The sequence below is a fragment of the Zasmidium cellare genome (genome assembly GCF_010093935.1).
Source record: "Zasmidium cellare ATCC 36951 unplaced genomic scaffold M409scaffold_3, whole genome shotgun sequence".
NCBI classification, from domain to species: Eukaryota; Fungi; Ascomycota; class Dothideomycetes; order Mycosphaerellales; family Mycosphaerellaceae; genus Zasmidium; species Zasmidium cellare.
In genome coordinates this window covers 1086236-1113249 of record NW_022986947.1, presented here as the reverse complement: position 1 = coordinate 1113249, position 27014 = coordinate 1086236, and the positions used below count along the sequence as shown (strand labels likewise).

At 54.3% G+C, this 27014-nt stretch overlaps 13 protein-coding genes across 13 annotated transcripts; 7 read left to right on the top strand and 6 right to left on the bottom strand.

Moving 5' to 3' along the window:
• Positions 1-545: 545 nt before the first annotated feature.
• M409DRAFT_63164 (uncharacterized protein) lies at positions 546-2820 on the top strand (the record flags this gene model as incomplete). Its single annotated transcript, XM_033815467.1, has 6 exons — positions 546-829; positions 885-1282; positions 1343-1671; positions 1724-1852; positions 1921-2044; positions 2108-2820. The coding sequence occupies 6 exons, from the start codon at positions 546-548 to the stop codon at positions 2818-2820; spliced, it is 1977 nt and encodes a 658-aa protein (XP_033673385.1).
• Positions 2821-4389: 1569 nt separating this feature from the next.
• Positions 4390-5781, top strand: M409DRAFT_50186 (glycoside hydrolase family 16 protein; the record flags this gene model as incomplete). Its single annotated transcript, XM_033811472.1, has 3 exons — positions 4390-4789; positions 4855-5081; positions 5134-5781. The coding sequence occupies 3 exons, from the start codon at positions 4390-4392 to the stop codon at positions 5779-5781; spliced, it is 1275 nt and encodes a 424-aa protein (XP_033673384.1).
• Positions 5782-6632: 851 nt separating this feature from the next.
• Positions 6633-8853, top strand: M409DRAFT_50185 (uncharacterized protein; the record flags this gene model as incomplete). Its single annotated transcript, XM_033811471.1, has 3 exons — positions 6633-6832; positions 6892-8571; positions 8616-8853. The coding sequence occupies 3 exons, from the start codon at positions 6633-6635 to the stop codon at positions 8851-8853; spliced, it is 2118 nt and encodes a 705-aa protein (XP_033673383.1).
• A 299-nt stretch (positions 8854-9152) lies between these two features.
• Positions 9153-9890, bottom strand: M409DRAFT_17727 (uncharacterized protein; the record flags this gene model as incomplete). The annotated part of the gene is made up of 2 exons (XM_033804187.1): positions 9153-9394; positions 9458-9890. 2 exons carry the CDS (start codon positions 9888-9890, stop codon positions 9153-9155), a joined length of 675 nt encoding a protein of 224 aa, XP_033673382.1.
• Positions 9891-10519: 629 nt separating this feature from the next.
• On the bottom strand, positions 10520-11548 carry M409DRAFT_17726 (uncharacterized protein; the record flags this gene model as incomplete). The annotated part of the gene is made up of 1 exon (XM_033804186.1): positions 10520-11548. One exon carries the CDS (start codon positions 11546-11548, stop codon positions 10520-10522), a length of 1029 nt encoding a protein of 342 aa, XP_033673381.1.
• A 2970-nt stretch (positions 11549-14518) lies between these two features.
• On the top strand, positions 14519-15524 carry M409DRAFT_17725 (uncharacterized protein; the record flags this gene model as incomplete). Its single annotated transcript, XM_033804185.1, has 2 exons — positions 14519-14614; positions 14673-15524. The coding sequence occupies 2 exons, from the start codon at positions 14519-14521 to the stop codon at positions 15522-15524; spliced, it is 948 nt and encodes a 315-aa protein (XP_033673380.1).
• A 16-nt stretch (positions 15525-15540) lies between these two features.
• Positions 15541-16766, bottom strand: M409DRAFT_63159 (uncharacterized protein; the record flags this gene model as incomplete). The annotated part of the gene is made up of 3 exons (XM_033815466.1): positions 15541-15645; positions 15700-15790; positions 15841-16766. The coding sequence occupies 3 exons, from the start codon at positions 16764-16766 to the stop codon at positions 15541-15543; spliced, it is 1122 nt and encodes a 373-aa protein (XP_033673379.1).
• A 320-nt stretch (positions 16767-17086) lies between these two features.
• Positions 17087-17991, bottom strand: M409DRAFT_17723 (uncharacterized protein; the record flags this gene model as incomplete). Its single annotated transcript, XM_033804184.1, has 4 exons — positions 17087-17112; positions 17165-17387; positions 17447-17898; positions 17961-17991. The coding sequence occupies 4 exons, from the start codon at positions 17989-17991 to the stop codon at positions 17087-17089; spliced, it is 732 nt and encodes a 243-aa protein (XP_033673378.1).
• Positions 17992-18158: 167 nt separating this feature from the next.
• Positions 18159-19823, top strand: M409DRAFT_17722 (uncharacterized protein; the record flags this gene model as incomplete). Its single annotated transcript, XM_033804183.1, has 1 exon — positions 18159-19823. One exon carries the CDS (start codon positions 18159-18161, stop codon positions 19821-19823), a length of 1665 nt encoding a protein of 554 aa, XP_033673377.1.
• A 183-nt stretch (positions 19824-20006) lies between these two features.
• Positions 20007-20761, top strand: M409DRAFT_50178 (uncharacterized protein; the record flags this gene model as incomplete). The annotated part of the gene is made up of 2 exons (XM_033811470.1): positions 20007-20286; positions 20346-20761. The coding sequence occupies 2 exons, from the start codon at positions 20007-20009 to the stop codon at positions 20759-20761; spliced, it is 696 nt and encodes a 231-aa protein (XP_033673376.1).
• Positions 20762-20826: 65 nt separating this feature from the next.
• M409DRAFT_17720 (uncharacterized protein) lies at positions 20827-21150 on the bottom strand (the record flags this gene model as incomplete). The annotated part of the gene is made up of 1 exon (XM_033804182.1): positions 20827-21150. The coding sequence occupies one exon, from the start codon at positions 21148-21150 to the stop codon at positions 20827-20829; it is 324 nt and encodes a 107-aa protein (XP_033673375.1).
• A 771-nt stretch (positions 21151-21921) lies between these two features.
• M409DRAFT_63156 (uncharacterized protein) lies at positions 21922-22982 on the top strand (the record flags this gene model as incomplete). The annotated part of the gene is made up of 3 exons (XM_033815465.1): positions 21922-22032; positions 22086-22386; positions 22429-22982. 3 exons carry the CDS (start codon positions 21922-21924, stop codon positions 22980-22982), a joined length of 966 nt encoding a protein of 321 aa, XP_033673374.1.
• Positions 22983-23271: 289 nt separating this feature from the next.
• M409DRAFT_50176 (uncharacterized protein) lies at positions 23272-25748 on the bottom strand (the record flags this gene model as incomplete). Its single annotated transcript, XM_033811469.1, has 10 exons — positions 23272-23498; positions 23560-23812; positions 23872-24344; positions 24398-24440; positions 24494-24627; positions 24699-24747; positions 24812-24927; positions 24983-25037; positions 25090-25355; positions 25406-25748. 10 exons carry the CDS (start codon positions 25746-25748, stop codon positions 23272-23274), a joined length of 1959 nt encoding a protein of 652 aa, XP_033673373.1.
• Between the last annotated feature and the right edge of the window lie 1266 nt (positions 25749-27014).

Sequence of the window (27014 nt, the reverse complement as noted above, 5' to 3'; positions counted from 1 at the left end):
AGACACCATACCGGATTCGGAAGGCACGAAGAGTTTGGCTATCTTGATGAAGTGTCTTGATGCACTTCAAGCTCAGAGCTACTGCAATCTTGTTCCTGAGCTATTGTCTTGGTCGGCTAGAGCTCGAAGTCATTTTCCCTTTATCTTGCACCAGGCGGTTCGTTCTCCTCTTTCACCACACCCTTTTGGGCAAGGCCACCGCCATCTGCAGCGATAACTCACAGACACTCAAGAACGCTACCACTATCCAAGTCCTGCGACTGGTGCAAACCATCTCGCGTGTTTGCACGCGACCACCCTGCGAGCAGTCAGATGGCCAAACCCACCCGTACAACATCGTCATTGGCGTTGTACGACCGTCATCTTGCCAATTCTTGGGCGTTCTCGTGCCATGGAGCATACCTCTTTATGGAAGGAGACATGCAGGTCCTTTTTGCAATCGATAAAGCTGTGGGTATAGTGGGAACGAGACATACTTGAAAAGCTGGGTCCCCGATACTGGCGTCGAGCAGCTGCTTAGCTTCGTTCATACCACGGTGGGTAAGATGTTGTTGAGTTCTCTCTTCGTTGCTGGGGCCTTTTTGGCATCCTCGTCTGCTTCGCCGGTCACCAACCCACTCATCGTTCATGAAAAAAGAAGCAACATTCCGCATGGATGGGTTAAGCGATACAGCGTGGATGGAGGTGCCATTCTGCCAATGCGCATTGCTCTTACGCAGAGCAATCTGGACCAAGCACACGAGTGGTTGATGGAAGTTTCCAGCCCAGACTCTTTGGGATATGGCAAGCATTGGAGTGCCGACAAGATTGCCAATGCTTTCGCGCCAAGGTAATATTTTCACACATGCAAGACATACACTTGTCTTGGCTCACCACAAGTATAGCGAAGAACACGTCCATGCGGTCAAGACCTGGCTTTTATCGGCAGGCATTACTACAGAACGCATTGCAAAGTCACGGAGCATGGGATGGTTGACCTTTGATGCCACAATCGACGAGGCTGAGAAGCTGCTGGATACCAAGTACCATGTTTACGAACATGAAGAGACCGGACAGCCACACATTGCTTGTGAAGAGTACAAGATCCCAGCGTCGTTGAAAGACAAGATCGATTTCGTCTATCCTTCTGTGCACTTCGATGTAAAGCTGAAAATCCGACAAGAATCCGATAGCCAGCTAGAAAATAGGAAGTTTGGCCCAGGCCATTGGCAGCCATGGAACCCCAAGAATCCTGGCGGAGGTTCTCTTCCTAAGTGGAATCACTGGTGGCTGCCACATTCCAGTCAGTAGATTTCCAATCTCGATGCAGACTGAGCATTGCGACTGACACTGACGCTCCCAGGCATCATCAAGGATCTCCAAAACTGTGATCAGCAGATAACTCCATGGTGCTTGCGCTATCTCTACAAGTTCGGACCCGGAAACTCCAAGAACCCCAAGAACAGCTACGGCATCGTCGAGTACACGCCCCAGGCGTATGTACCTTCCGATTTGGACCTGTTCTTCAAGAACTTCAGCACGAAGCAAGTCGGCGCACGTCCTACCCTTCAATCGATAGATGGCGGCTATTCCCAGCAGTCGCAAATGTCGTTCAACTACAATGGCGAATCTGATCTTGATCTCGAGTATGCTATGTCCCTAGTGTACCCCCAGAGCGTTACACTCTACCAAGTACGAAAAGCTTCCAGGCAGCCTTCGACAAACCCTTGCTAATGCTAGGCAGGTCGGCGATAATACCGAAGGTGCTTCATTCAACGACTTCCTCGATGCGCTTGACAGCAGCTACTGCGCAGGAGATGATCCAACCCAAGACGCCGCCTATCCTGATCCATACTGCCCCACTCAATCTCAGGTATGTTTCACAAGCTTGAGGCTCTCCTTTTCGAAGGCCCTCCAACATATTCGCTGACAGTGCCTCAGGACTGCTACAAGGGACCAAAGGATTGCGGTGGCTTTGCAGCGACAAAAGTCATTAGCACGAGCTATGCTTACAACGAGCATGACTTGACGCCCGCATATGAGCAGCGGCAGTGCAATGAGTACAGTGAGTTCACCATGCGACAGTCAATCTTCTGCAGACAGAGGCTAATCGCGTGCTCTTCTTTAGTGAAACTGGGCCTCATGGGTGTCTCTGTCCTTTACAGCAGTGGCGACTATGGCGTGGCTGGTAATGGTGGACAGTGCATCGATGGCGCAGGACCAGATGCGCCATATATTAACGGTACATTGGGTGGAAGATTCAACCCATCGTTCCCAGGCACCTGTCCATACATTACAAGCGTGGGCGCCACCCAGATCAAGCCGGGAACCAACATAGTGACGTCGAGGACCCAGCCAGAGCAAGCCTGCGAGACAGTCATTTATTCCGGGGGCGGTTTCAGCAATGTGTTCAGCCTCCCAAGCTATCAAGCAAACGCAGTACAAACCTGGTTCAGGGAGCACCCTCCGCCCTACGGATCCGACAAGTTCAACAACTCGCAGAAGACACGAGGCTTCCCTGACATCTCAGCCAACGGAGCGAACTATGTCGTAGCTGTGGATGGCAACTTTACTCTGGTCTACGGCACTTCTGCCTCTTCACCAACGCTTGGGTCCATCTTGACCCTGATCAATGAGGCGAGGTATAATGCTGGAAAGAGCTCCATTGGCTTCATCAATCCTGTGGCGTACGCCCATCCGGAGGCGTTCAACGACATCACGGAGGGAGGCAACCAGGGGTGTAACACTCCTGGGTTCTCGGCGGCGACAGGATGGGATCCAGTGACTGGATTGGGGACACCGAATTTCCCTCGTCTGAGAGATGTCTTTCTTAGGATGTGATGGCCCGTCGGAAAGAGCACGTGAGAGAGACATTACGAGACACGACTGGCACTTACAGAGTGCACATTTTGGCGAGGCCGTCAGTCAGTGTGGACTTTCTGCTAACGAAATGATGAAGCGAATCAATGAACGAGGATCTAGCGATCGTTGACAAAGATAATTGCAACATCAAAGTCAATGCCTACCTCCTACGAGTGACCAAGATGTATCGCTGCGAGGTGAGCAATGGCCGAAGTAATCTCCATCGACCCCAATGTCCTTGGACTTTGGCCGTACCAATTGCGCAAAGCAGCCTCGTTCAGTTTTGACTGGAGACTGCATCCTTGCCAAACTCCCCCGTATAACACATTGATTAATGACGTCGCGGTTTGTGCGGTCAAGCTCGCATTGACGAGCAGTGGAGCTTCAGATCTATTGCATGGACCTCAGAGAGGTTTGAGAGATGGTCGTACGAGATGGCGGAACCATTGGTCTTTTCGTCTGCACAGACCGGTATCGACGAGCCGGTGGTCTGTCGTGCCAATGGCTATATGTTTTTGATGTGGATTCCGTTCGTGATTGGTGCAATACCTCGGACAATGTTCCATTCGAATGGCAATGCCTCACGCTGGCATTGTTGCCGCTACAAATTTAGAAGAAGTACGCGGCGGCCAAGCAGACCCAGTGCTCGTGACGCGGCCTTGGCGCGGCAACCACGTGCCTCTCCCCTTCGGCAGCGTCGTAGCCGAGGGGGAAATTCTAATTCGACGTCGCCTTTCACCGTCACCTTTGACACGTAGCCTACGCTTTCACACGGATACGCGCTTCAGTCTTGGAGGAGCACTCAGGGGAGCTTGGCCATTGTTTGCCGTTGCTGTGTCTGGCGCTTCGTCGTCTGGCGGGTGGGTGCGAGTGGCACGGCCGGTTTCACCCTTGCGCGTCTCCAGAAGCATCTGCGTTTCACCACGATTTCATCTCAACAAGGCTGCAGCAACCCACGATCCAGCGGTGCAGTGTGCTCAGCTTATGTGAGTCTGCGAGGTTGTGATGGCTGCTGCATTCGAGACGGTGGTCGGCTTGGCCTGGCCGTCGTCCATTCCAGTGGTTGCTTGCGGCTGCTGGGAGTAACACGAGATGACGAAGCCGGTCCACTCCCGGCGTGAAAGACGCTCCTGGAACTGTCGCAGCGCTGCGCACTACAACGCAAACAAGACTCCACCGCTGTGGTCGCGGCCGCTAGCGGTGTTGCCGGCGTGTACCTGCAGAAGGATTGGGTGTCATTTACAGCGCGGCTCTGGAGATGGATGGCGCGCTGGATTGGGAGGGAGACTCGAGCACAAAGAGCCTTGCCACCAGGCTTGCGTATATGTTCTCCGTCGTGACGTGGGTTTCATTTCACATTCCTCCTTCACTTTGTTTGCTCTTCGCAACACCTGTGCCGCCCTCTGATTCTTCGTCGCTTCCACCCGTGAACGTGCGTCAGAACTGCCACTCGCTTCTTGCTTCTCTCGACTTCTTCGGCTCAACCAGTACCTTGACTTTCGCTCAAACACCGCACTGCAGACGACACCGACTCTTCACTCGACAATCATGCGATTCCAAACCTCAGCAGCTGCCGCCCTTGCGGTCGTAATTCCCTCCGCGTTTGCTCAGACCTCGACCGACTGCAACCCGACCGAGAAGACCTGTCCAAATGATACCGGCCTTAGTTCCTCTTCATACACCGCCGACTTCACCTCAGGCTCCAGCGCCAATGCGTCTTGGTCCGCCGCCGCATACACGAACATCGACTACTCCAGCGACAATGGAGCGACCTTCACCATCGCCAAGTCAGGACAGGCTCCTACCATCGAGACCGACTTCTACATCTTTGGTGGCAGAGTCGATGTTACTATGAAAGCGGCGAGCGGAACTGGCATTGTCTCTTCGATTGTGCTCGAGTCCGACGACCTTGACGAGATTGACTGGGAGTTCATTGGTGGTAGCAACAGTAAGTGATCAGATCAAAGAGGCTATTGAAACAAAACGACATAAGCTAACCGATTATCTCTACAGACGAGGTGCAGAGCAACTTCTACGGCAAGGGCAACACAACCTCCTACCAGCGTGCCGAATACCACCCCATCTCCGATACCCAAGGTACATGGCACACTTACTCCGTCGATTGGAACAAGGACCGCATCGAGTGGATCATCGACGGTACCACTGTTCGTACTCTTCCTTACTCCAACGACATCACGGTCTACGGCAAGAACTACCCCCAGACTCCTATGCGCATCAAGGTATGTCGTACACTTCTTCATGGGTATGTGAGCATGACTGACCTCTGAATAGCTTGGCAACTGGGCTGGTGGCGACAGCGATTCCGAGGGCACTGTCGAATGGGCCGGAGGGAAGACTGACTTCAGCCAAGGCCCATTCAACATGTACGTGAAGAAGGTCGAGGTCACCAACTACAACCCCGCCTGCGAGTACAAGTTTGGTGATAAGACTGGTTCGTGGGACAGCATCGACATCATCACCTCTGGTGACGGATGCACTGCCAGCGGCTCCTCGAGCTCCGCCACTGGCTCTGCCTCTGCCTCTGCATCCGCTTCAGCCTCTGGTTCTTCTGCCTCTGGCTCTGCCTCTACCACTGCGTCTGGATCTGCACCCACGACCGACTCCGCCTCCACGACCGCAACCACAGCACCTTCGTCGAGCCATAGTGTGGACGACGTTTCGAACACTGATGTTGCCGTCTCGAAGACCGTTACCGGATCTGCAGCACCATCCGCATACGGAACCGGCTTCAGCACCGGTGTTACGTCTCAGCCGACGGGAGGTGTTAACGGCACCACCGGCTCATCGAGCACCAACACCGTGTCTGGTCCATCCTCAACCTCGAGCGGCATCGAGAGTTCGACTGGTGGCGCTTCTTCCAACGGCGTCATCTCCGGCAGCTCGCTGCTCGGCGTGGCTCTTGCTGCTTTCATGCTTTGAAACTTTTCATGTGTAAATTAGAGAGGATTGCGATGGGGTTTTGAAGACTTGTTTTCGTTTTCACGGGGCAATGCGAATGTTATGAGACGGATACCCCCATGGTTTTTGAAAAGGACAGAGATTCGAGACAGAAGTAATGGATAGAGGGCTACGTCGACAGCACCATGAATGATGTTCACTTAAGATTGTGACCAGTACAGAGTCAGTCTTCAGCTTGTTATGTCTCATGTGATGTCCAAGTTTTACTTCTTGCCTATTTGCACTTCAAATGGTGTGGTTATCACGTTGGTCGTAGAGCTTCCTTCCTCGTGATCCCGCTCCTGCCTATTTTGGCATGTATCACGTGACGTTGCGATCAGGTAAAAAGATTTCCAGTCAAAACTAGGTGAAGAGAGTAGAGGAAGAAATAGTTTGCATTGAAATCACATCGCTTGCTGCTAGGTCCTAGGGTTACTACGCGGTCACCTACACTCGAAAATTAAGTCGTGAAGAGCAAACGCTGCATGTGAAAGCCAAGACCAGCTGGGGAGCTTCAGTCTGGGGCGCAACACGATGATGTGACAACTGATACCACATGTGAGGCGAGAATGATGTGAGAAGTGAAAGTTGAAGTAAACCCACAAGTGAACGTGCAAATGAAGTCCCAAGTGAATCCCAATGTGAAACTCGCGCTCCTTCCTATCCCGTCACTCATAGCCCAAACAGACCCTCACTAGCCTAGCAACGGACCCTCACTGCAAACGCCGTCCGCCCCGCCCCGCCTCACTTCCAAGCTCACGTCTCCGCTCACCTCCCCCATCACTCCCACGCTCACTTCGTTCTTTACTTCCGCCATCACTTCAACGCTCACCATGGATTCGGACTGGCCCTTCGCATCGAGACTCCACCACACCAGCCTCCCGGAGGAGCGCCGCCCCGGCTTCCGGGAGCAGGTCGAGAGCCTCCAGGGGGCGAGGCAGTACCAATGGGAGCTGCAGTCGGCGTGGGCGCGTCTGGCCGCCCGAACTCCCCTCGCGGAGGAGGAGGTCAAGGAGCAGAAGAACGCCGTCAAGTACGCATGATCCCACACACCTCTCCCGCAACACCTTACTAACCATCGCGATAACGCAGGCTCTGCCTCAAGGAGATCAACCAGATCTCCGACGACATCAAGAAGGAGGAGGCCCACCTGGCCGCAATGGAGGACGGGCGCGAGCCCGCCGAGGAGATCCTCTGGGCGCGATCGAAGCACTGGGAGATCCCCGAGGACCTGCGGCCCAAGCCGGTAAGCATCATCTATCTGCCAGTGGAGTTCTGGGCCCAGCGGGCGGAGGCGTCGCGAGCGCGAGAAGCAGCGGCGTATGCGAGGACGCTGCGCGGGAGGGTGAGGGCGGGGTTGAGAGTGGTCGGCGGCGTGTTTTCGAGGGAGGCGTGGGTGCAAGTTTTTCGGCGTGGCGAGCAGGAGAGCAACGACAGCGACCGCAGCAGCAGCAAGAGAGAGATGGACCCGCGAGAAGCGAGACTCCCCGTCAAGTTGACGCTACCGAGCGCGACGACCGCGACGGACTGCTCGGCGACGGTGCCGGCAACGCTGTCGATTCCGGAAGCGCGGTTTCCCCAGACGCAGCAATTAACACCCTCGTGGCATGACTCTTATCGAACGCTGTCGCCTTCGACGAGCGAGGACTCGGGGCCGCCAGCTTCGCTGATGATGGATGAGACGATGCTGGAACCGGAATCGCCTCCTGAGCCAGAGTCTCTACACGCAACATCCGCCAAAATGGACATTTCCCTCCCGCTGAGGTACGCCAAGTATCGTGGACTCGTAGGCCTGAAGAAGAACAGAAAGCTCGAACAGGTCGGAAAGGGCAAGGGAAATATGCCGGAGATCGAGGAAGAGAGCGAGGATGAAGAGCAGACGAAGATACCGGAGATCGAGGAGGAGTCAGAGGGTGAAGAGCAGACACAGGATTACTATCAGATTCTGTGGGCGGACTTCGGAGAAGGTGGGTTCTCGGACTCAGCAGAGAGATTTATGCGAGGGACGATGGAACTCCCGCGCATGCAGACGCCAGGCTGGGGCTTGCACACCCAGCGACTCAAGGACATCGGCAAGGGAAAGAAGAACGTCAGATTCGACGTTGAGGATGATGATGAAGAGGCGCCAGCTCCAAAGGATATTGAAGCCGACAATGAGTCGCACAATGAAGACGACGATGAGGACAAAGAGAACGAACCTGAAGTGAACGTACCCAAAGAGGAAGAGGACGGCCCCTACCGCTCCATCTTCGACGACCTCCCTCCCGACTCCTTCGAAGGCTCCATCCCAGAGCACATGACCCGCGGCCAGATCTTGATGCCGCTAGAAGGCGAATACATCTACAACGGCGAACCCGACTCCGGAGAAGAAGACGACAACGAGTTCGAAGACCAGCAGCAGCAGATCTACGACGGCGATATCGACTCGGACGAAGAGGATGATTACGGCTTTTTTGATGAGTCGGATCTCACCTACGAGCCGTCGGTGCATAGCAGCCTGGTTGTCGAGGTTGATGAGGATTCGGAGGGGAACTGGGAGACGGAGTCTGAGTTTGATGGCGAGGAAGAGGATCCGCCTAGAAACGCAAATCAGGGTGTCCGTGAGAGAGCGCGCGGGAATGCGCAACAGCACGCAGCTGAACAGGCATCCGCGAACGCACTATTGAATGCGATTGAAGACACAGTCGACCACGATTCCGAAGCGAGTTGGGTATCCGATTCTGAGGACGCGGAAGAGAACGTACCAGAGACCGCACCTGAGGATGCGCCTGAGTACGATTCCGAGGATCTGTACGCATGTTCGAACTGACCTCTAGCTTTTACCTTGACATCGCAGTTCCTCCAGCAGCAGCGAAGACAGCAGCAGCAGAGCAGAGCAGCGAGAGCCCAGAACCAAACACGAGCGAGCAAGCGAGCAGACCAAGCAGACCGAACCGAACCGAACCGAACGAGAGTCCCGAAAGCGGACCAGCACAAGCGAATTTCTTTTGTATCGATGGGTTGAAGTTTGATGGGAGGCGTTCTGGATCAGAAGAGAGAGATACCCAGGCTTGACGACGCAGGCGCTTGGAGAGATCAGAGGTGATGAGACTTGGGATGGACTTCTTTGGCGTTTACGGGTTTGGGGTTTTTGTAATACTGGCGATTGTAATGGCTGATGAGGCGTATGAACTGGAATCGTGGATTGGGACTCGGTACGAATGGGTCGTTGCGTTGATGAAAGACGAGAGTCCCCAGAGTATTGGAATGGAATGGACCATGCATTGAGACTGAACCACTCCCACCTTCCCCCACATTCTCTTTCTGTACATGCCCCTCATCCCATCCATGCCTTCACATCACCAGCACACCGCCTATCTCATCTCCCTCAAAAAGTTGTCCTCCTTAATCTTACTCCTCCTCTTCTCCCTCATCGCCTTCGTCAACTCACTCCTCGCCAATCCCGCCTCCTTCGCCCCCTGCAACGTCCCATCCCCACCAGGCAAATCAACACTCTGCTCATACAAAGGAATTTTCGGCGCCATCGACTCCGGATCCTGGAGTTGTTTCTTCCTCAAAGCCTTCGCTGCTATCCGTCGCTGTTTCTTGGATTTCGCTGGGCACCGCGACGTCAGTAACATTTCAACATCACATTACTCTTCTATGTTGAGAAACTTACAGAACAGATCTCCCTCCGCGTCTGTGCCTTTGCTTCCTGTTGCGTCACTTTTAATCGCCAACACCGTCCATAGCCAAGCGGGGTACTCGCTATCCTCCAACGCGACAGGATCCTGCTTGTTCTTCATAAAATTCAAGCCCTTGAGCACAGTTCCCGCCGGCACGCTCGATTGGATTGTCGCCGCTGCTTTGCTCTGTTTCGGGTTGATTGGGAGATCTTGCTTGTCAGGTGAGGGTGATAAGGGCGTGCTGAAGGGCTGGGCGGCCGAGGTCGAGGTCGCGGCGGGTACATCGTTCGGTCTGGGATTCGTCGCTGTGGTTGTGTTGGCAGTGACTGCTTGCGCTGGCTGTGGGGAGGATGTCGAGAACGATCGAGGTTGACGTGATGAAGGTTTCCGCCTCGCCAGGCGTTGCAAACAGCGTTGACAGATCATTTTGGCCAATGGTGCTGGTGTAGTTGCATTGGCTGATGAAGTGAGGTCTGCTCAAGAGAAGGGAGTCGGAGTTCGCGTCCAAATCGGGCCGTGCAATCACGTGAACTCCTCCCACGAGACCTCACTCTGATTGAACTACTAGCATATGATGCATGATCGAGATAATTCGAATGAGCCGCAGTTGTTCCATTCTCGTCTACATGTAATACTGATACAGCTCCATACTCCCTTTCTTCGCTAGACCGCTAGAAGCACATCGCAGCCGGCTGCAGGGGGTATAACGAGTGGTGTCCATATATGCAGCGCCTTTACGCCTGTCTGCGTGAGCATGTTATCCTCCTGTCTGAATCAATTTGCAAGACCCAACGCTGCGTAACGTCATCAACAGAAAAGCTGCCATTAAGATGGCGACGGTGTGGTATCTCAATCTTTGCCCCTCCCTGGATGTTGTCCCATTGCGCTTCCAGAATCGCTTGCTTGCCAATGACATAGGAAATGGGTAAAATAAAGAGAGCATAATACAGCATGCTCCCTTGGTAATGGCCACGCGGTCTTTCGGGTATAGGTCCGCGAGCCCAGGAAAAGAATCGAAGCTTTGCACAAGGTGATGATCGCGGTCACGCACACGATCATCCATCGTCATCGTCCTCATCGGCATCCTCGTCAGAGTTCTTGTGCTTTGTGCTCGGGGTGCCGTTGTTGTTTCCGCCGCTCATGTCACCTGCTTTCCGCTTAGCACTTCCACTGCCATTGACGGCAGTGCCATTTTCACCTTTCAAGTCCGGCACTCCATCTAGACTTCCTCCATTCCTGGCCTCCATCGCAGCCACTTCCTCGGCCGTCAAGAATCGACCACCTGGACCTCTTGGCCTACGCATAGCATGGTTGTGTCTGGACTCGTGCAAGTACGGCTTCCTGCCCTTGCTCGTAAGCCGAAGAGCCTCCTCCAGCTTCTGTCTTGCCATGCGCCTCTTAAGTATCCGATGGAATTGCTTCGCGTTGACGTAGAGGGGAGATTCCTCGTTTGCGCCCGCGACCGGGACTTCGGGGGACTGTTGCGGTTGTTGGGGAGGCTGAGCTTGAGGTGCTTGTGGTTGGGTGGGAGGGCGCATGGGAGGCTGTCCTGGCTGGTTCGCGACAGCAGGGCTGTTAACCGAAGACATTCTCCTCTGTCCTGGCATCTGTCCTTGCTGCAGCTGTTGGATGTTGTTCGCCATGGGTTGTGCTGGCGGCATGTTCATCTGCGTCGCCATGGTGCTGGGCACGTTCATCTGATTTTGGCGAGGCGACTGTGGGCTTGGACGCGGCAGGTTTCCGTCCGTCTTGACCTGTTGCATACGCGGCGAGGTCTGTGGCAGAGAGCCTGGCATGGACGAATCAGGCATCGAGTATGCTGGATATCCAGAGGCGGCGGCCGTGGCCATGGCCGCGGCTTGTGACGGAGAGACTCCATACTGCGGTTGCATGCCATAGGCAGGACTATATCCCATCTGCGACATCATCTGATGTTGTTGCATTTGCGGCGCCTGTTGGTGCTGGCCGTAGTTTGGAGGTTGTTGGGTCTGCATGACGGGACTGGCGTGGGCTTGCTGTGGACCTGTATGTGCGTGCGGGTAGGCGGATGGTTGCTGTGTATGATACTGCGCGTATGAGTCCATGATCAGAGGAGGAGAGCGGCGAAGGGCTAATCAAGGTTCCGGGGTCGAGAGCGGCGCGAGGTGATGGCAGCGGCGCGCGACGAGCTAGAGGTGAAGACGCGATGAGGTGTCAGCCTGTGTTGTCGCTGCCCAAATGCGCGGTGCAGCTATGCTCTGGCTGGCGACAGCAGCAGCAGCGGCGGCGACGCAGACTCCCTGCAGGCGCGCAGGCAACGGGCAGTGTCGAGCGGGCCTTTCCGGAGATCCGCTGCCGACGTGCTGGGCCTGGCGAACGAACAGATGCTGAAGAGGCGGTGCACGATCGGTCGAGGACGAGTGAGAGGTGAGGAGCGGCGGCGTACCTCGTTACTGGCCACAGGCTACACAACAGCGCAGTGCGGCGGAGGGAAGGCGACGGGGACTAGAGAGCTGCGCCAAACGTTAGCGACGGTTCCTAGGCTCAAATACAGGCACGGCCGGCGACAATTGGTGACGCGGTGCAAGAGGAGCGGGTAGAGGAGTGAGCTGCATGCCTTCCCGCGCGATGCCAGCGCATAACCTCCAATCGAGGATATGCGCCAGCGCATGCGACGAAGCTTTTCGCCCGCTCGCTCGCACCGCCACATGTGACAGCGCAGCAGCATCGCTGGTGACAGTCGCGTGGCCGGTCCCACGGCGCAGAGCACGACGGGAGCAGCAGCAGCAGCAGTCGCAGTCGCAGCTGTGAGCGCGGAGCTGTCGCGAAAGCTTTGCTGGGGCGGCGCTGGCTGCTGCTTGCTTGCGGTGCGTTGTGCGATGCGACGAGGACGCGCGATGATGTTTTGGCAGCGGTGGAAGAAGGATATGGGCGCGACGGGCTTACCTGTTGCAGTGGTGGATGGCAGCGTGTTCCTTGTCGTTGGATCTGCAGCAGCGTTAGCATGTCGCCGTGTGGTCAATGGCCGTCGCGGCGCGCCATGCGTCAGACTGGTCGGCGGCGGCGGCAGCAGCGAGGGCGCAGGCGACGGCCATCACGTTACTGTCACAGGCGGGCAGTAACAGTGAGGAGGGCATGGAGGGATGCGCACCGACGAGTAGTGATCTCTGTCTTCAGACACGCGACGCCCCGCGTGTCGGTCGCAGCGAGCCAGTAGGCAAGTCGAGGGAAAAGATGTTGTTGATTGGGCGAAAGCAGAACACCAGCCAGTCAAATGCTGGGGAGCTTCCATCTCTTAAACGCTGCCTCGTCATGCTGCGGCCTTGGCAGGCGCTAGCGCTCAGAGCAGACGAGCGCCCGCTGCAAAACACGATGCGCGCGAGATATCTCGGTGAGCAGAATAGTCAACACGACTGCCCCTTACACAGCATCCTGCGCCGCTTGTGTGCATACTTGCATATGCCTCACTACTTTACATGCAGTAGATACTCACATTCGCTCCGCCAGCAGCACCGCTCCGGAACTCTGTCACCACTCCACGAGGCTGGCAGGCATCCCACTCTTCCATCGCATCCTCCCGCCTGCGCCATCGACACCGATTTCACCCGGCGAATGAAACGCGCAGCGGCTCAACTTCAACTGTCGTCCGTCCCTGACTCTCGCATTTGCTTGTTCTAGCGACATCTTGCTCGTTCACTCTCTTGTTGCGCCCTCACGTCAGCTTTCGTGATTCCCCGGCTCTACACTCACGCCACGCCGCACATCAAAGGGCATCCCAGCGGCTACGGAGGCCTGTCCGGGGCGTCTTGCTTCGACGATTTGCTGCCTTGCTCATGGCGACTGCAACTGTGACCGGGTCCGACTGATCGTCCCGTGCAAGGGTGCTATAACTTCACCTGCCACAACAATTCGGTCGAAATGCCCAAAATGCTCTCGTTACATCCTCTCAGCCCTTGTACTTCACCTGTGCAACGTCGCTTAGCAGCCTCGTGTGCGTGGAGGCACATGGTTGTTCTCTGCTTCTCGGCGTTTCGCCTTGTTGGTGACGTGCCTTGCTGCCGGCAGATGTTCACCCCAGCCGCCATGAAACATCTGAAGCGTCCAATCACGGCGGGGAGATGAGCTTCTGGTCTGTGAGAGGGCGCACGGCTCCCAGTCTTCACGCAAGGCACACATGTGTTTGGATCATCCGGTGCCATGGCTCATCAAGTAAATGTGGAGGCTTAGTGCGATTCGCTTCGAGTGATGAGACGCTCTTACCTGCTGGCGAGCACGTGGTGTGTGAGTTGAGGAAATGTCCTGGAAAGAGATCTGGCCAGCCGTAGACGTTCACGGAGGTACGCTCACATGTTGCTCCTCTACATCCTCTGCTCCTGTCTTCGCACGGCGGGTGGCAGCTTTCCATTCAGCAGCAACCGCTTCGGGACCGGATTCGACATGTCCATTCAACATAGCCGCAGCAATGTTCATCAAGGAGCAAGAGAGAGTCGCTCGCGCAGAGCGGTCCATTGAGCGAAGCATGCGAGGTGTCTTCTCTCGACCTCCTCTCAGGAGCCCGAGAACCCTACCGCACTGGTGTCCAGTATGAAAGAGCAGGTCATGATGAATATCCGTATGAGGTCCTTTCGGTCCAAGGGAGGAAAAGCGATCTTCGATGTGGTGACGCCTTACGAAAGCCTCGCATCGATGCCTCGATGAAGCTGATGTGCAAAAAGAACATCGCCGACTCCTAGGTGATGGGAAGCCCTCACTACGCCCTACTCTCCACCTGACATTTCAGCGAGGCTCCATTACATAACGACCTTAACGCCTATATCCGACTTTAGATGCACACCTTCCCCGCCAACTTCTCTGGTTCGAGTTGGAAACTGGTGTCGTCCTGTCAGGCAAGTCCTGGTCGCGTGCGAGAAAGGTAGGTGCTGGCAAGGGTGAATACTAAGCGCTGGAGCTCTGCCTACCTTCCGAATTACTAATGAGCCATTGAAACAAATACATCCAAGTTTCCTGTCTATCACTTCCTCATCTTCAAAACCCTCGACACTTCACAGCAACCGCAAAGGAACTCACAATCAAACATGTCCGGCATTAAGGTCGTCTTTGGCTGCGGGGGCGTCAACCCAGGACGAGGTTTTAGCACCGAAGAAGCAGTGAAGGAAGCTTTCGACATCTTGGTTCGTCACCTGTCAACCTCTCTTGAATAACATCTTCTGAAGCTGACAATAATTCCAGGAGAAAGGCGGCTGCACCATCCTCGACACCGCCCGTCTCTACGGCCAGTCCGAAGAAATCCTAGGCAAAGCAGGCGCCGTCAAGCGCTTCACCGTCGACACCAAGACGAAAGGCGGCTTCACACCCGGTGGCGCTACCAAAGCCAACATCGAGGCGGAGGCAAAGCAGAGCAAGGATCTTCTAGGCGGCCCAGTCGACATCTACTACATCCACGCCCCGGACGCCAACACGCCGCTGGACGACACGCTCTCCGGCATCAACGAGATCTACAAATCCGGCTTCTTCAGGCGCTTCGGTCTGTCCAACTACAAAGCCGAGGATGTCCAGAAGGTGTACGATCACTGCAAGGCGAAAGGATACGTGCTGCCGACAGCGTACCAGGGCAATTACAATGCTATCGCCCGCAAACAGGAGACGCTCCTCTTCCCCACCCTGCGCAAGCTGGGCATCGCCTTCTACGCATACTCCCCCCTCGCGGGCGGGTTCTTGACCAAGACCAAGGAGCAAATCAAAGAAGGCGCAGGGCGCTTCAACACCTCGTCAGACCCAGGCATGTACACGGATATGTACTCCAGACCAAGCCTCCTCGAAGCTCTCGCCGATTGGCACGCGATCGCCAAGGAGGAAGGCGTCACGACCGCGGATCTGGCGTACCGCTGGGTTAAGTACAACTCGCCGCTGAAGCCTGAGCAGGGCGACGCCATCATCATCGGGGCGAGAGACCATGCGCAGTTGAAGCAGACGCTGGACTCGATCAATGGGGGGCCTTTGAGCGAGAAGGCGGTGAAGAAGATTGATGAGATGTGGAAGAAGATTGAGCAGGATGCGCCGCTTGATAACTATCATCGTTAGGTCAACTACTGGGTTGCTATCCATCCTTGGCGGTGGCCTTTAGCCTCTCGAGAATGTACTCTCCAGCTTTGACAGGCGGGTACTTCGATGGGTTGTCTGCGGTAATGCAGCTGGGAAGAGTCTGCTTTAAGATCAGCATCCCTGTATACCAATGAAGCATTACGAGACCACTCACCTCAACAGTCTGATCATAATTAATGCTGAAAAAGAACGGTATGCTATACCGCTCATTCGTCGTCCGATTCACAACCCTGTGCACAGTCGACCTGCCAATGATAAGTCCCCAATTCCCAACACAAGCGTGAAGACGACTCACCGATAAACCCCATTCGTCCACCTCATCAAAAAATCCGCCACATTAATCACAAAACTCTCCTCCACCGCCGGCGCCGGCACCCACACATTCTCCGGCGACAGAATCTCCAACCCGGACGCCGTCGAGCACAGCAGAATCGTAAAACACTCGTAGTCCGAATGCGCCCCGAGCCCAATCTCCTTGTCCTTCTGATTCGGATCTAAAGGCTGCGGGTCCTTGGCGGGAGGGTAGTAGAGCAGACGGGCGATGCCGCCGGGGTGCGTCGTCATGGCGTCGAAGTAGTTCTCAGGCAGATCGAGGGAGAGGGCGAAGAGGCGGAAGAGGTGGCGGGCGAGTTGGAGGACTTCGGCGTAGTATTGCTTCACGGCGTCGTAGAAACCCGGGAGGTCTGCTTCGGCGGGCCAGACGTTGCCGTTGACGTCCTCGCCGTCCAGCTCGCGGTACTGGCCATCGCCGCCGGTGGGGTCTAAGCCGGCTTCGTAGCCCCAGTTGAAGCCTTCTTTTGTTTCAGGAGCGGCGTTTTCGGCACTCCAGTCTCCCGGGTTGACGTAAGTGTAATCGGCTGGTTCCCAACCGCGGAAGTACTTGCTGTTCTTGACGTGCAGGCTCTCCTTCTTGGGCCGGGGGAGTTCCTTGGTGAAGCGTTTCGCGGCGTTGATGATGGCTTGTCGTGCTTCTTTTGGAACGCCGTGGCCGGTAATGTGGAAGAAGCCTGAGTTGGTGCATGCGTCTCGGATTTGTGCTGCTACGGCTTTGCGGTCGGAGATGTTGGATGAGAAGGAGGGTGCGATGTTGATATCTGGGACGGTAAATGGTCTTGCTAGTTTTGCATCGTGGCCATTGGCTAGTCGCTCGTTGAGATATGCTTGAGCTGCTTGACGGGCCTCGCTGTGGGTGGCCGAGGGAGCTGCTGCTGCGGCAGCCATGGCGAGTTGTGTTGAGTGAGAATGTCAGCTTGTTAGAGGAACTGTTTGTAGGATGTAGTGGGTATGGGGCTTTGATAAAGTAGCTCGCCTGGACAAGTTCCAATTGCAAATTCTGATAGGCGGGGGCGGCGTCCTCCGCTCAGCATTGCCAAGGCAAAGTCATCAAGGAGACATGGAACTGGAAAGGTGAATATGACCTGATCAACAAAGGGAATGATTCTTGATTCGACCGCTCTTTCTCAAATGTCTAATATGTACAAGCTGGGCTGCACGTTCCTCGAGCTCGTCCCGCTGCTGGTGTTTCGATCACGTGATTGCGTCTACGATGACTTCTGAGAGACAATGCCTATAGTATTGTTAGAGGACGATGCCAGATGAGTTTACCGAATATAACTTACGCTCCACGTCAGAAACGCTCTGCTTGAGGATCTGGTCAAGAACCTTGGGGTCCGAGAGCTGCTTGTCGATCTTGGCAATGATGGAGTCGGCCAACTCCTTCTGCTGTCTGGCCTTGACCTGACCCTCGTAACGGACCCATGAGTCGAGAACAGACTTGGCTTCGGAAGCAAGGGCAGCCTTCTGCTCCATCTCGTAGGCCTGGGCCTCGAGTTGAGCAGTCTCCTGTTCGAAAGTTAGCTTGTTTACTACCGGATTATTTCGTCTCAACATGCCTTGGAGACGGCGAAAAGGTTCTTGGTGACATCAATGACACCGCTGAGATCCTCAACGCTGTTGATACGGGCCTTGACAGCGCTGGTGTGGTCCTCCCGGGCAGCGTTGAGAATGTTCTTCATCTTGTCATGCTGACCCTGGGCAAACTCCTTGTACATTGGGCCGGCATATGTGTAGACTGCCCAGTAGATGGTCAGGAGGGAGAGTGCGACGATTGACTCCTCGTTGACGACGTAGAGCTCGTTGCTAATAGCAGCCACTGAGAGACCGGCTCCGGCAGAGAGAATGGCGGTCTTGGAGGCAATGCTGTTGCCAGGGAGCGCATCGAGGATGGAGTTGGCGGCACTCTTTGGGTCCTTCTGGGGAACACCGGTCTGCTGACGAGGAGTAGAGGTCGCGAAGGTGGTGACGGCTGGGAGAGTATTGCGGATAGGGAGGGTCGGACGAACGCGAGCGGCGCCTACGGAGGGTCAGTCAGAGGCTCAATGGCGCCTCAGATACACGGAAGCAGATCAAACGTACTCAATGCGCCCTTTGCCAATCGCGACGCCATAGTGAGTGGTGGTTGAGAGAGGAGATGAGCTGGTGTTGCTGCGCTACGTCGAGGTCTTCAGGTTCCGAGCTTGTCCAAAGCGGGAACACCCGCTCCTCGCTTTCGAGATTTTGAAGATCCGCGCTTGACTTCGACGTCGACTTTACTGCAACAACCACACGCACACGATGCCCGGCCTAATAGCGAGCGACGACGCCGGTCGCAAGAGAAAAAGAGTTAGCACTCGGGGTGCATCCAAAGAAGCGAAATCGCGCAAAGCCCCAAAGCCCACGAACGACGACGACCCTCAGTCCAAGATTCTGCTGTTGGAAGAGCAGATCTTACAATCACGAGAGAACTACAACAATATTGTCGAGCTGCAGAAGATAGTCGACCATGCGGACAAGAAACCCAAAACTGCCACCATCGCTGCCGTGGCATTATGTCGAGTCTTCTGTCGATTGATTGCTGGAGAGTCTTTGGTCAAGCAGGCTGGCGCATCGGAGGGTGATTCGCAGGTTGTACAATGGTTGAGGGCAAGATTAGATGATTATTTGAATCGTTTGACTTCCTGGATTGGGAGCCCGGATGCGACCAAGGAGAGTACCGCTCTCACACTGCTTATGCGAATCGTGAAAGAGGAGGCCACGAACAGCGACAAGGGTGATCGAGCGTGGCGCCACGAGAAGTCTGCTTTTGTCGCTGTGGTCAGCAGGTTACTGCAAGAGACTGAGGCGGAGGGAGCGAGGCAAGAGTTTGTGGAGAAGTTCGTGGAAGAACACCACGATGTTCGTTTCTACACTTTCGTCGCTGTTAAGCAGATACTCCAGGACGTACACTCTGGTCGACAGGAGGTCGCGACAAACGCAATCGACCTACTGATACAAATCGAAGGAGTACCTGAGTCGGACGATCAACTCGAGGACTGGTACGGCAGCACGCCACAAGGACAGAAGAACCAACTCCTTTCGTTGACAGCACACCGAAAAGTTGCAAGGCAAGCATGGCTCTCGATCTTCCGCTCGACACTATCCCAAGAAAGTCGCAAGAAGATGCTCAGTGTTGCAACTGGACATATACTCCCGTGGTTTGCTGGACACATCGAACTGCTCACAGACTTCTTGACCGACTCGTTCAACCAAGGTGGCGCGATGTCATTGCTCGCTCTATCCGGTATCTTCAAACTCATGACGCAGAAGAACATCGATTATGCAGACTTCTATACGAAGCTCTACAGCTTGCTGGATGAGGACTTGCTGCACAGCAAGCATAGGAGCCGATTCTTCCGCATGTTCGAAACGTTCATGACCTCCTCACATTTGCCAGCTGCGATGGTTGCGAGCTTTATCAAGAGACTATCGAGATTATCTTTACAGGCTCCACCCGGCGCAATTGTCTGGGTCGTCCCTTGGACGTACAACATGCTTAAACAACATCCTCCTTGCACGTTCATGCTGCATCGAACGTACCATCCCGCTCATGCAATTTATGCAACCCATCCAAACTACGAGGACCAAGGCATGGACGATCCATTCGACATGAAGCAGAAGGATCCAATGGTCACTGGTGCCATCGACTCTTCGCTGTGGGAGCTGGAAACACTTCAGAGCCACTACCACCCAAACGTGGCCACTCTGGCCAAGATAATGGGCGAGCAGTTCACAAAGAAGGACTACCAGCTCGAGGACTTTCTCGACCATACGTCCCAGACTCTGATCGATGCTGAGTTGGGCAAAGAGGTGAAGAAGCCGCCTGTCGTAGAGTGGGAGTTACCCAAGAGGATTGTGACGACGGAAGATGGGGGAATGAATGACATCGGCAAGTCCTTACAAACTGCCATAGACAATATGTAGATGTTCACAGTTTTGGAAAATGTCTACAGAAATACTGCCTTCTCCACTGCCTCACGTGCTGAACTTGCCTTCAATTGCCGTCCAATTGCCGACGGAGCTTGAAGCTCCTCCAAAGCGTAGGTCCATCTCACATTCAACCTCACAAATCCAACCCTCATGCCCATTGCAACCACCGTCACCGCAATGGGTATCTTCCAAAAGACAATCGCTGCGACCGGCTGGACGACATTGGGAGCTGCTGCTGGTTATGTGGCCTGGACGCGCAAGAGCAAAATCGTGGATGTACCGCCAACAGACTACCTCTTCAACCACACCTTATATGCTCGCTACAACCCAAACAATGCGCCCGTAACACAGGATCTCTGCGTGAGAAAAGTGCCACTGGACAAGATCCGCCCGGAGCTTTTGGAGCACGAGGGCAAGCTGGTCGAGGCGTTCAGTGCTGGCCTTTGGAGCGGATTGGGTGAGTGATACACATTCGCGTCCAGACGAAAGGCATCGTACTAATGAAGAATGCTTTAGGCTACGCATACCAAAGACGCTACCTTGAAAAGAAGTACCGCGCCGACGAAGTCACCCGCGACCACCTCTGGGACCAACAAGACCTCAAATCCAGCACCTACGACGTCGGCACCAAGATCACAGACCACTTCGAGGTCGTCTCGAAAACGCCCACATCCATCATCGTGCGCTGCGGAGACTCACCTCGGATACAGGACGTAAGAGCTTCGGATGGGCTGTTTGAGATGCAGGCGGAGATTAAGAAAGATGAAGGTGTGGCGGAGTTTGGGTTGAAGAGTATTTTCTACAATGGCCTCGCGCAACCTGATAAAGAAGGCAAGCCTCCTGCGGCGCCCATGTCGACGTGGATCCAGTGGTTGCATCAGCAGTATGATAAGGTGTTGATGGAGACGGCCATTACGAATTGTACGAAGTAGAGACAGTCATCTTTCTCTCTCTGGGTATGTACGGTGTGTACAGCTTGTGGTATAATATACAGATCTCAGTCGAGGAATCGGGCATCATCGTCATACTGGAAAGTCATCTTCTCGTTCTGGGATTCGTCGGTCCGGCGCAGGACCTCGAGGGCGGCTTCGCGGATTTTGGACTTCGTTGTATCTGAGATGCGGTTCCAGATCTCTTCAGCCGACTCCTTGAAAGCGGGCAGTCCAGGCTCTTGCTTGCTCCCCGTGGCCATTCGGGACACTGTATGCGACCTCGCAATCTCTTCTTTGGGCGTTTTGATGTGGCTCTTGGCCTCGGTGATGGCGTCCCAGTCGGTTATGATGATCGGGAGACTGACGAAGTTTTTTGCGAGGATGTCCATGGTGTCGACGAAAGCTCGGACGTTGAGCAGAGCCAGGGATGGAGTCTGCCCTTCTCGGTAGTAGACATGCTTTTGTATCGATGGTCGCACTGTTTCCGGCGATGCTTGTGATGCCGAGTCTGGACTTCGAGCTTGCAACGAACAAAGAGCTGTTCGCTTGCACCTACCTTCCATTGTTTACAATTGTCTTGTCTTCACTTCTGGACAACACTCTTCCATCGACGGTGTCTGCGACTGGCTGATGTTGTAGGGAATACAGGCTTGTTCGCCGAAAGTCCCCAACAACAAAGCCTTATCAACACAACGTCGGCTGCAAGCAACGAAGCACTGCACTGGGCTTAGAAGACGTAGTAGACATGACAAGGTTGTCGAGCTGTTTCAACAACAAACTCCCACGCAAAGGTATCGTGGAGAGCAGATGCACTAATGCAAGGGCATGCCGTCATGGAATCTGATACCTTGCCCAACACAGTAAGAACGATCCAGGGACCGATCTGACACAGATCTGGGATCGATGGACCACTTCCTATTCGCTACATCAACCCATATTCATCGTGATGTCACGTTCATCATTCACTCCATCTTGCTCGTCAAATCGATGACGAGCTGGCTGGGAGATGCCTCTCGCGGAGGAGCGTGTCGTGTTCGTGACGTGGTTCGGAGTTGGAGCCATTGGAGTGGTATATTTAGTAGGTGTTTGATTCTCTTTACGTCGTAGCGAGACATACTTCTCGTCTATTGTCAGGACTTCGCATTTCAATCTTTTTCACAATGCCGCCCAAGGACAAGTACACCGACCCTGAACTTCGCGATGAAGTCAAGGAAGAACTCAAGCAGTCCGAGAAGGGCGGTGCGCCAGGCCAATGGTCTGCTGGCAAGGCTGTGAGTCCTAAGCAACTACATTGTCACCAGACAAGGCTAACAGTGTTTACTAGCAAATGATGGCCTCTGAGTACAAAAAACGCGGAGGCGACTACACAACCGACAAATCCCAAAAGGACGAGTCGCAACAAAACCTCTCCAACTGGGGCGACGAGGAGTGGCAAACCAAGGAAGGCTCCGGACACGCGAAGAAGGAAGATGGGACGGAGAAACGGTATCTGCCTAAGAAGGCGTGGGAACAGATGAGTGAGAAGGAGAAGGAGGAGACGGATCGGAAGAAGCAGGAGGAGAGTAAGGAGGGGAAGCAGTATGTTGAGAATACCGGGAAGGCGAAGGAGAGTCGGAAGAAGGCTAGTAAGGGGAAGGGGAATGGGGCGGAGAATGGGGATGGTGAAGACGAGGATCAGGATGAGGAAGACGATGACGATGACGATGACGATGAAGAGCTAGATGCTGCTGCCAAGGATGATGAGGACGAAGAAGAGTTCATCGATGACGGCGAGGCCAACGACGAGGACGACGAGGAAGACGAAGACGTCGAAGCCGAAGGCGAAGCCGACGCCGACGAGGGCGAAGACGACGCCAAACCCGGCGAAAAACGCAAACCCAAAAAGCAACAACCCAACGGCACGCCCAAGAAACAAAAATCCTCCTCCAACTCCAACTCCAACAAATCCAACGGCAAAACCATCGGCTCCAAACACATGGACGCCACCGAACCCGCGCCTCGCGGCTCCGCAGATCGTCTCCCCAAGAAAGGCCAGCACATCCAATGGAAGGCCATGCCGGGGTACGTCGATGGAGAGGTTGTCGAGGTTCTCACGCAAGGCAAGAATGTTGATGGGAAGTCTGTCAAGGCGTCCAAGGAGGATCCGAAGATTGTGTTGAAGTCGAGTTCGAGTGGGAAGATTTGTGTGCATAAGCCGGAGGCGTGTTTTTTTGAGGATTGAGATGTTGTGTGGATGGATGGAGGAGAGATGTAGAGTCTGTAGTGTACTGTGTTCTTGTAATATGGTTGAAGTGTTGTACAATATCAGATCTCTCAATATTGTGGTCGTAATTCCTTTTGTCCCTCGCGACATCACTTGGGGTTGGAAAAAAAAAAGCAATCCAGGGACGTTGACTCTGTGATCGCCACGTATTGTTGGTATTCTCACGCTTTGTTCCAACGCTTTCATAAAGTATATATATTAATCATTACAATCTCATGACAATCATGCCGTGTTCATGAGACTTGTCTCATTCCTCTTTCGTCTCCTTGCTCTCGCCATTCCCACTGTTGTTGCTTTCATCACTAACCCCTCGACTCTCCTCATCCCGGCGCTTGTCCTGCATGATATCAGGGGCGGGTGCAAACTTCGACTTGGCTCGGATGGATTTGCCCTTGTAGTAGAAGAGGAAGGGCATGGGGATGAAGAGCGCAGATAAGCACCCGAGGAACGTCATGCCCCAGTTGATGCCGATGCCTAGGGATCGTGTCAGTATGTCGACGTGCTGATGTTGTAATACTTAGGGAAGTGGGCTCACCATCAAACATGTAGGTTGCAAAGAGGGGAAAGACGGCGCCGAAGATGGATCTCATGAAGGTGTTTGCGGCCACGGCTGAGGCGGCGAACATCAAGTAGGCATCGATGATGTAGTTGAGGCAAGATAAGAAGACGGTGTAAATGCCGAATCCCAAGCAGAGACCGGCGAGCGTGGGAACGATCCAGGGGATGCTGTTTGTGAAGCCTGTCCAGCCGAACCAGAAGAGGCCGATCGTGAAGACAATGCCGCCGAACTGTGAGACTCAAATTAGCATGGGAGTATGTGATAGCATCAACAAGAAGCACAACTCACCATCATAATGGGCATTCTCCACTCTGGAACGGGGATGTTGTTGTTGGCAGCCAGCTTCCTCGCATATTTCGGCACGTCGATGCAAACAACGACAATAGCGATGGCGACTCCAACAATCATTCCGAAGTAAGGCAAGCCAGACACTCCCAGAGGCATGCCGTAGATGCGTTGGAAGACGATACCGTATGCCGTCAAATTCAGATACAGGATTCCGTAGAGCAGACTCATGTATAACGTGACCAGGAGAACGATAGGCTCGGTGAACAAGATCCTCAGAGGACGCATCAAGTTCTTGGTCGCCAGCTCCTTGAAGTCGACTTCTACTTCTTCCTGCTTGGCGTGGATTCCCCAGTTCCTGGTGGCCCTTCGAAGCTCCGCGGCTTTCGAGACCAGGATGACGGGGCCGTATGTCTCCTCCTGGAAGAGTAGTGCGGCCACTGCAGCTGCGAAACCCATGAATGCAGGGATGTAGGCTATACGCCGCTATTAGCATCCTACCGAGATTGTGCGTACATGACAAACTTACCACACCATCGCCAGCCTAGGTACGACTTGGCAATGAAGCCTCCCTATCTTGCGGTCAGTGTCTTGCGCGAGACTTCTCGTGAGGGAAACCACTGACAATGAAGGGAGCCATAAGCGGTCCCATGATGATCATGCCAGCGAACAGAGCCACAGCCAGACCACGGTATTGGTTATTGTACATGTCAGCGAAGACAGCAGCTACGAGCGTGAGTGGAGCGGAGCCGAAGAAGCCTACAACCGGGAATAAATTAGCGACTGCTCAAAACCCCTACGATCGAACGATTTGAAAGTGCGGTGCTCACCTGCGAAGAATCGGCATATTATGAGGGTTTGGTAGTCCTTCGCTACAGCCTGGAAATTGAAAAATCTCGTCAGTATCAACATCTTCGCCAACAGCCTTTGCTCTTCCACATACCACTCCGATGTTGAAGACACCAAATCCGAAAGCGGCAATGATGATTGGCAATCGTCGACCGTAAAGCTCACTCATGGGGGCAAAGATGATGGGGCCGAACGCATAGCCAAGAACGACTGTGGAAGTCATGTCAGCACTCAAAGTCCACCAGATCGCGTGTCCTGAACTAACAAAGCGATGTCGCCAACGTCACAACTTCTGCACCTTTGTGGAAGTGTCGCTCGATCTGCGAAATTGGTGAGCACGGAACGTTCGGGTGTCAAATGCTGGTCACTGACATATGAGTTTGCAGCAGACAAGATACTGGATGCGAAAGTGGCTGCCAGAGAGTCGAAAATGAGAATGGCAGAAATGATCAACTTCTTCTTAAGAGGCCAATTCTGAGCGTGCCGCAGGTCCTCGTGTCCATCGAATTCGACCACGTACTCTTCTCTGTCGGGGAGGGGCGGTGGGTACGGCTTGTTTCCGCCGAAAGATGGTAAAGGTGTGCCATCACTGGTCGTAACTTTCGTGCTACCGACTGTTTGCGAGTGCTGAAGACGGTCTAGTTGTTCTTAGTTCTCGACTCGTATTGTACGCTTCCAATCTACTCACGATCCTGCATTCGCTTCACTGCCGTGGGATGCCGGTCGAGGTAATGCATAAACTCATCCTCAAATCTTGTCGATGCCCTTGTAGCCACAGACGGTCGGTGACTTGCGTTGACGGCTCCAGTGCGTATTGACGAGCTTGATGAGGACGACACCGATTCGGCGCGTTCTGCTTGTTCTGTTCCTGCATTCTGCGTGTTCGTTCTCAGAGCTTCTGCCCGGCTCTGTCGGCGAGCCTCTAGCGGTCCATATTCCTTCTCGAATGTGTTGTTTGGGTCGTAGTCGTGGAATTGTTGCGGATCCGCATCGCGCTCGGCGTTCACAATGTCCTCGTCTTCGGTATTCATCTTGGTGGAATGCTCAAGCTGCCTCGAACAAGCTCAACGACGTCTGCTCGAGGATGGCGTGTGTATCAAGATCCTTCAATTCAGCTCTTCCCGTCCCTGCGTCTTCTGCCAAATCGAAAGCTGGGGTCAAAACAATGGGAAAAGGTCAGGAAAGCAACCCAGAGTTGAAAGTCTACCGCACGCCTACGCTCGCAAATGTGCGCCGTCCAATGGCTCTTATTAACAGAGCGCCAACTAGCTGACTCTGCATACATGTACCGTTTCGAGCTTCAAGCCTCTCGCCGGCGGATGACATAGAGTTTCACTCTACGTCACGGAGGGATTGAGCGAGCCGACGGAAACGTGCGGGCACGTACGGGCGTTGGACTGAGTGGGAGAAGCGCGTGCGCGAAATGGAGATACCTACGCAAGACGGAGACAAGCAGCCGCGCGGTCGTAGGGTTGCGGTCGGTCAGGATTGCGACTCTGTCGCCGAAGACCCTCATCGACTTGAAGGGCCCATCGAGGGCAGAGCCTCTCAGGCGTCGGGCGGGTAGCTTCGCTCACTCATCAAACATATCATCAGCTCCTACGAGAAGGACCTCGCTCGTCCAGACGGGCAGCCGCAAAAGCATAACGCCGGCAGCGGCTGAGACCTCGCTCTCCGTTGGATCGCAGTCGTTGGGGCAACTCGACCTACTAATATTCGAGCGAATCAATGGCAGTGTTTCTTGGCCCCTCTCTGGCACCAGGCGGTACGGCCGACCACAGCCTGTTTGGGCCATCGAAACGCAAGGTAGAGCCACGTCTTTGAACCTCGCGAAATCGTGGTTATTGTTTTCTGCGTCTGACAGTATAGGAACAGTACCAAATTGACGTTCCTGAACGGTATTGGCACGTGTCGTTCGTCCGTCCGGTTGGTTGTTGTGTTGTCGTCCGCGGCAACAGGAAAAAATTGGCCAAAGCCCGATGCGTCAGCGCTCAGTCATCTCGCTACAAAACTCCTCCATCACAGAAACCTCTCTCCCTCTGCACTAGTCCACGCATCTTCGGGCTATAAGGGGTCGTTTCATATTTCTGTACGGTCTCGGCCAACAGCCAAATACGGACTGAGCCGGGAGTCCACGGATAATGATCTGCCACGGTAATCAAGTTACCATGAAGAGAAAAACTCCCTACTCACTACTCAGGCTCAGTCAGATCACGTCGGGCGTACCTTACCATTTGCGTGCATAACAGAGTATCTGAACAGCTGGGTGACTAACGTTTCAGCTGCCCGTACAGCAC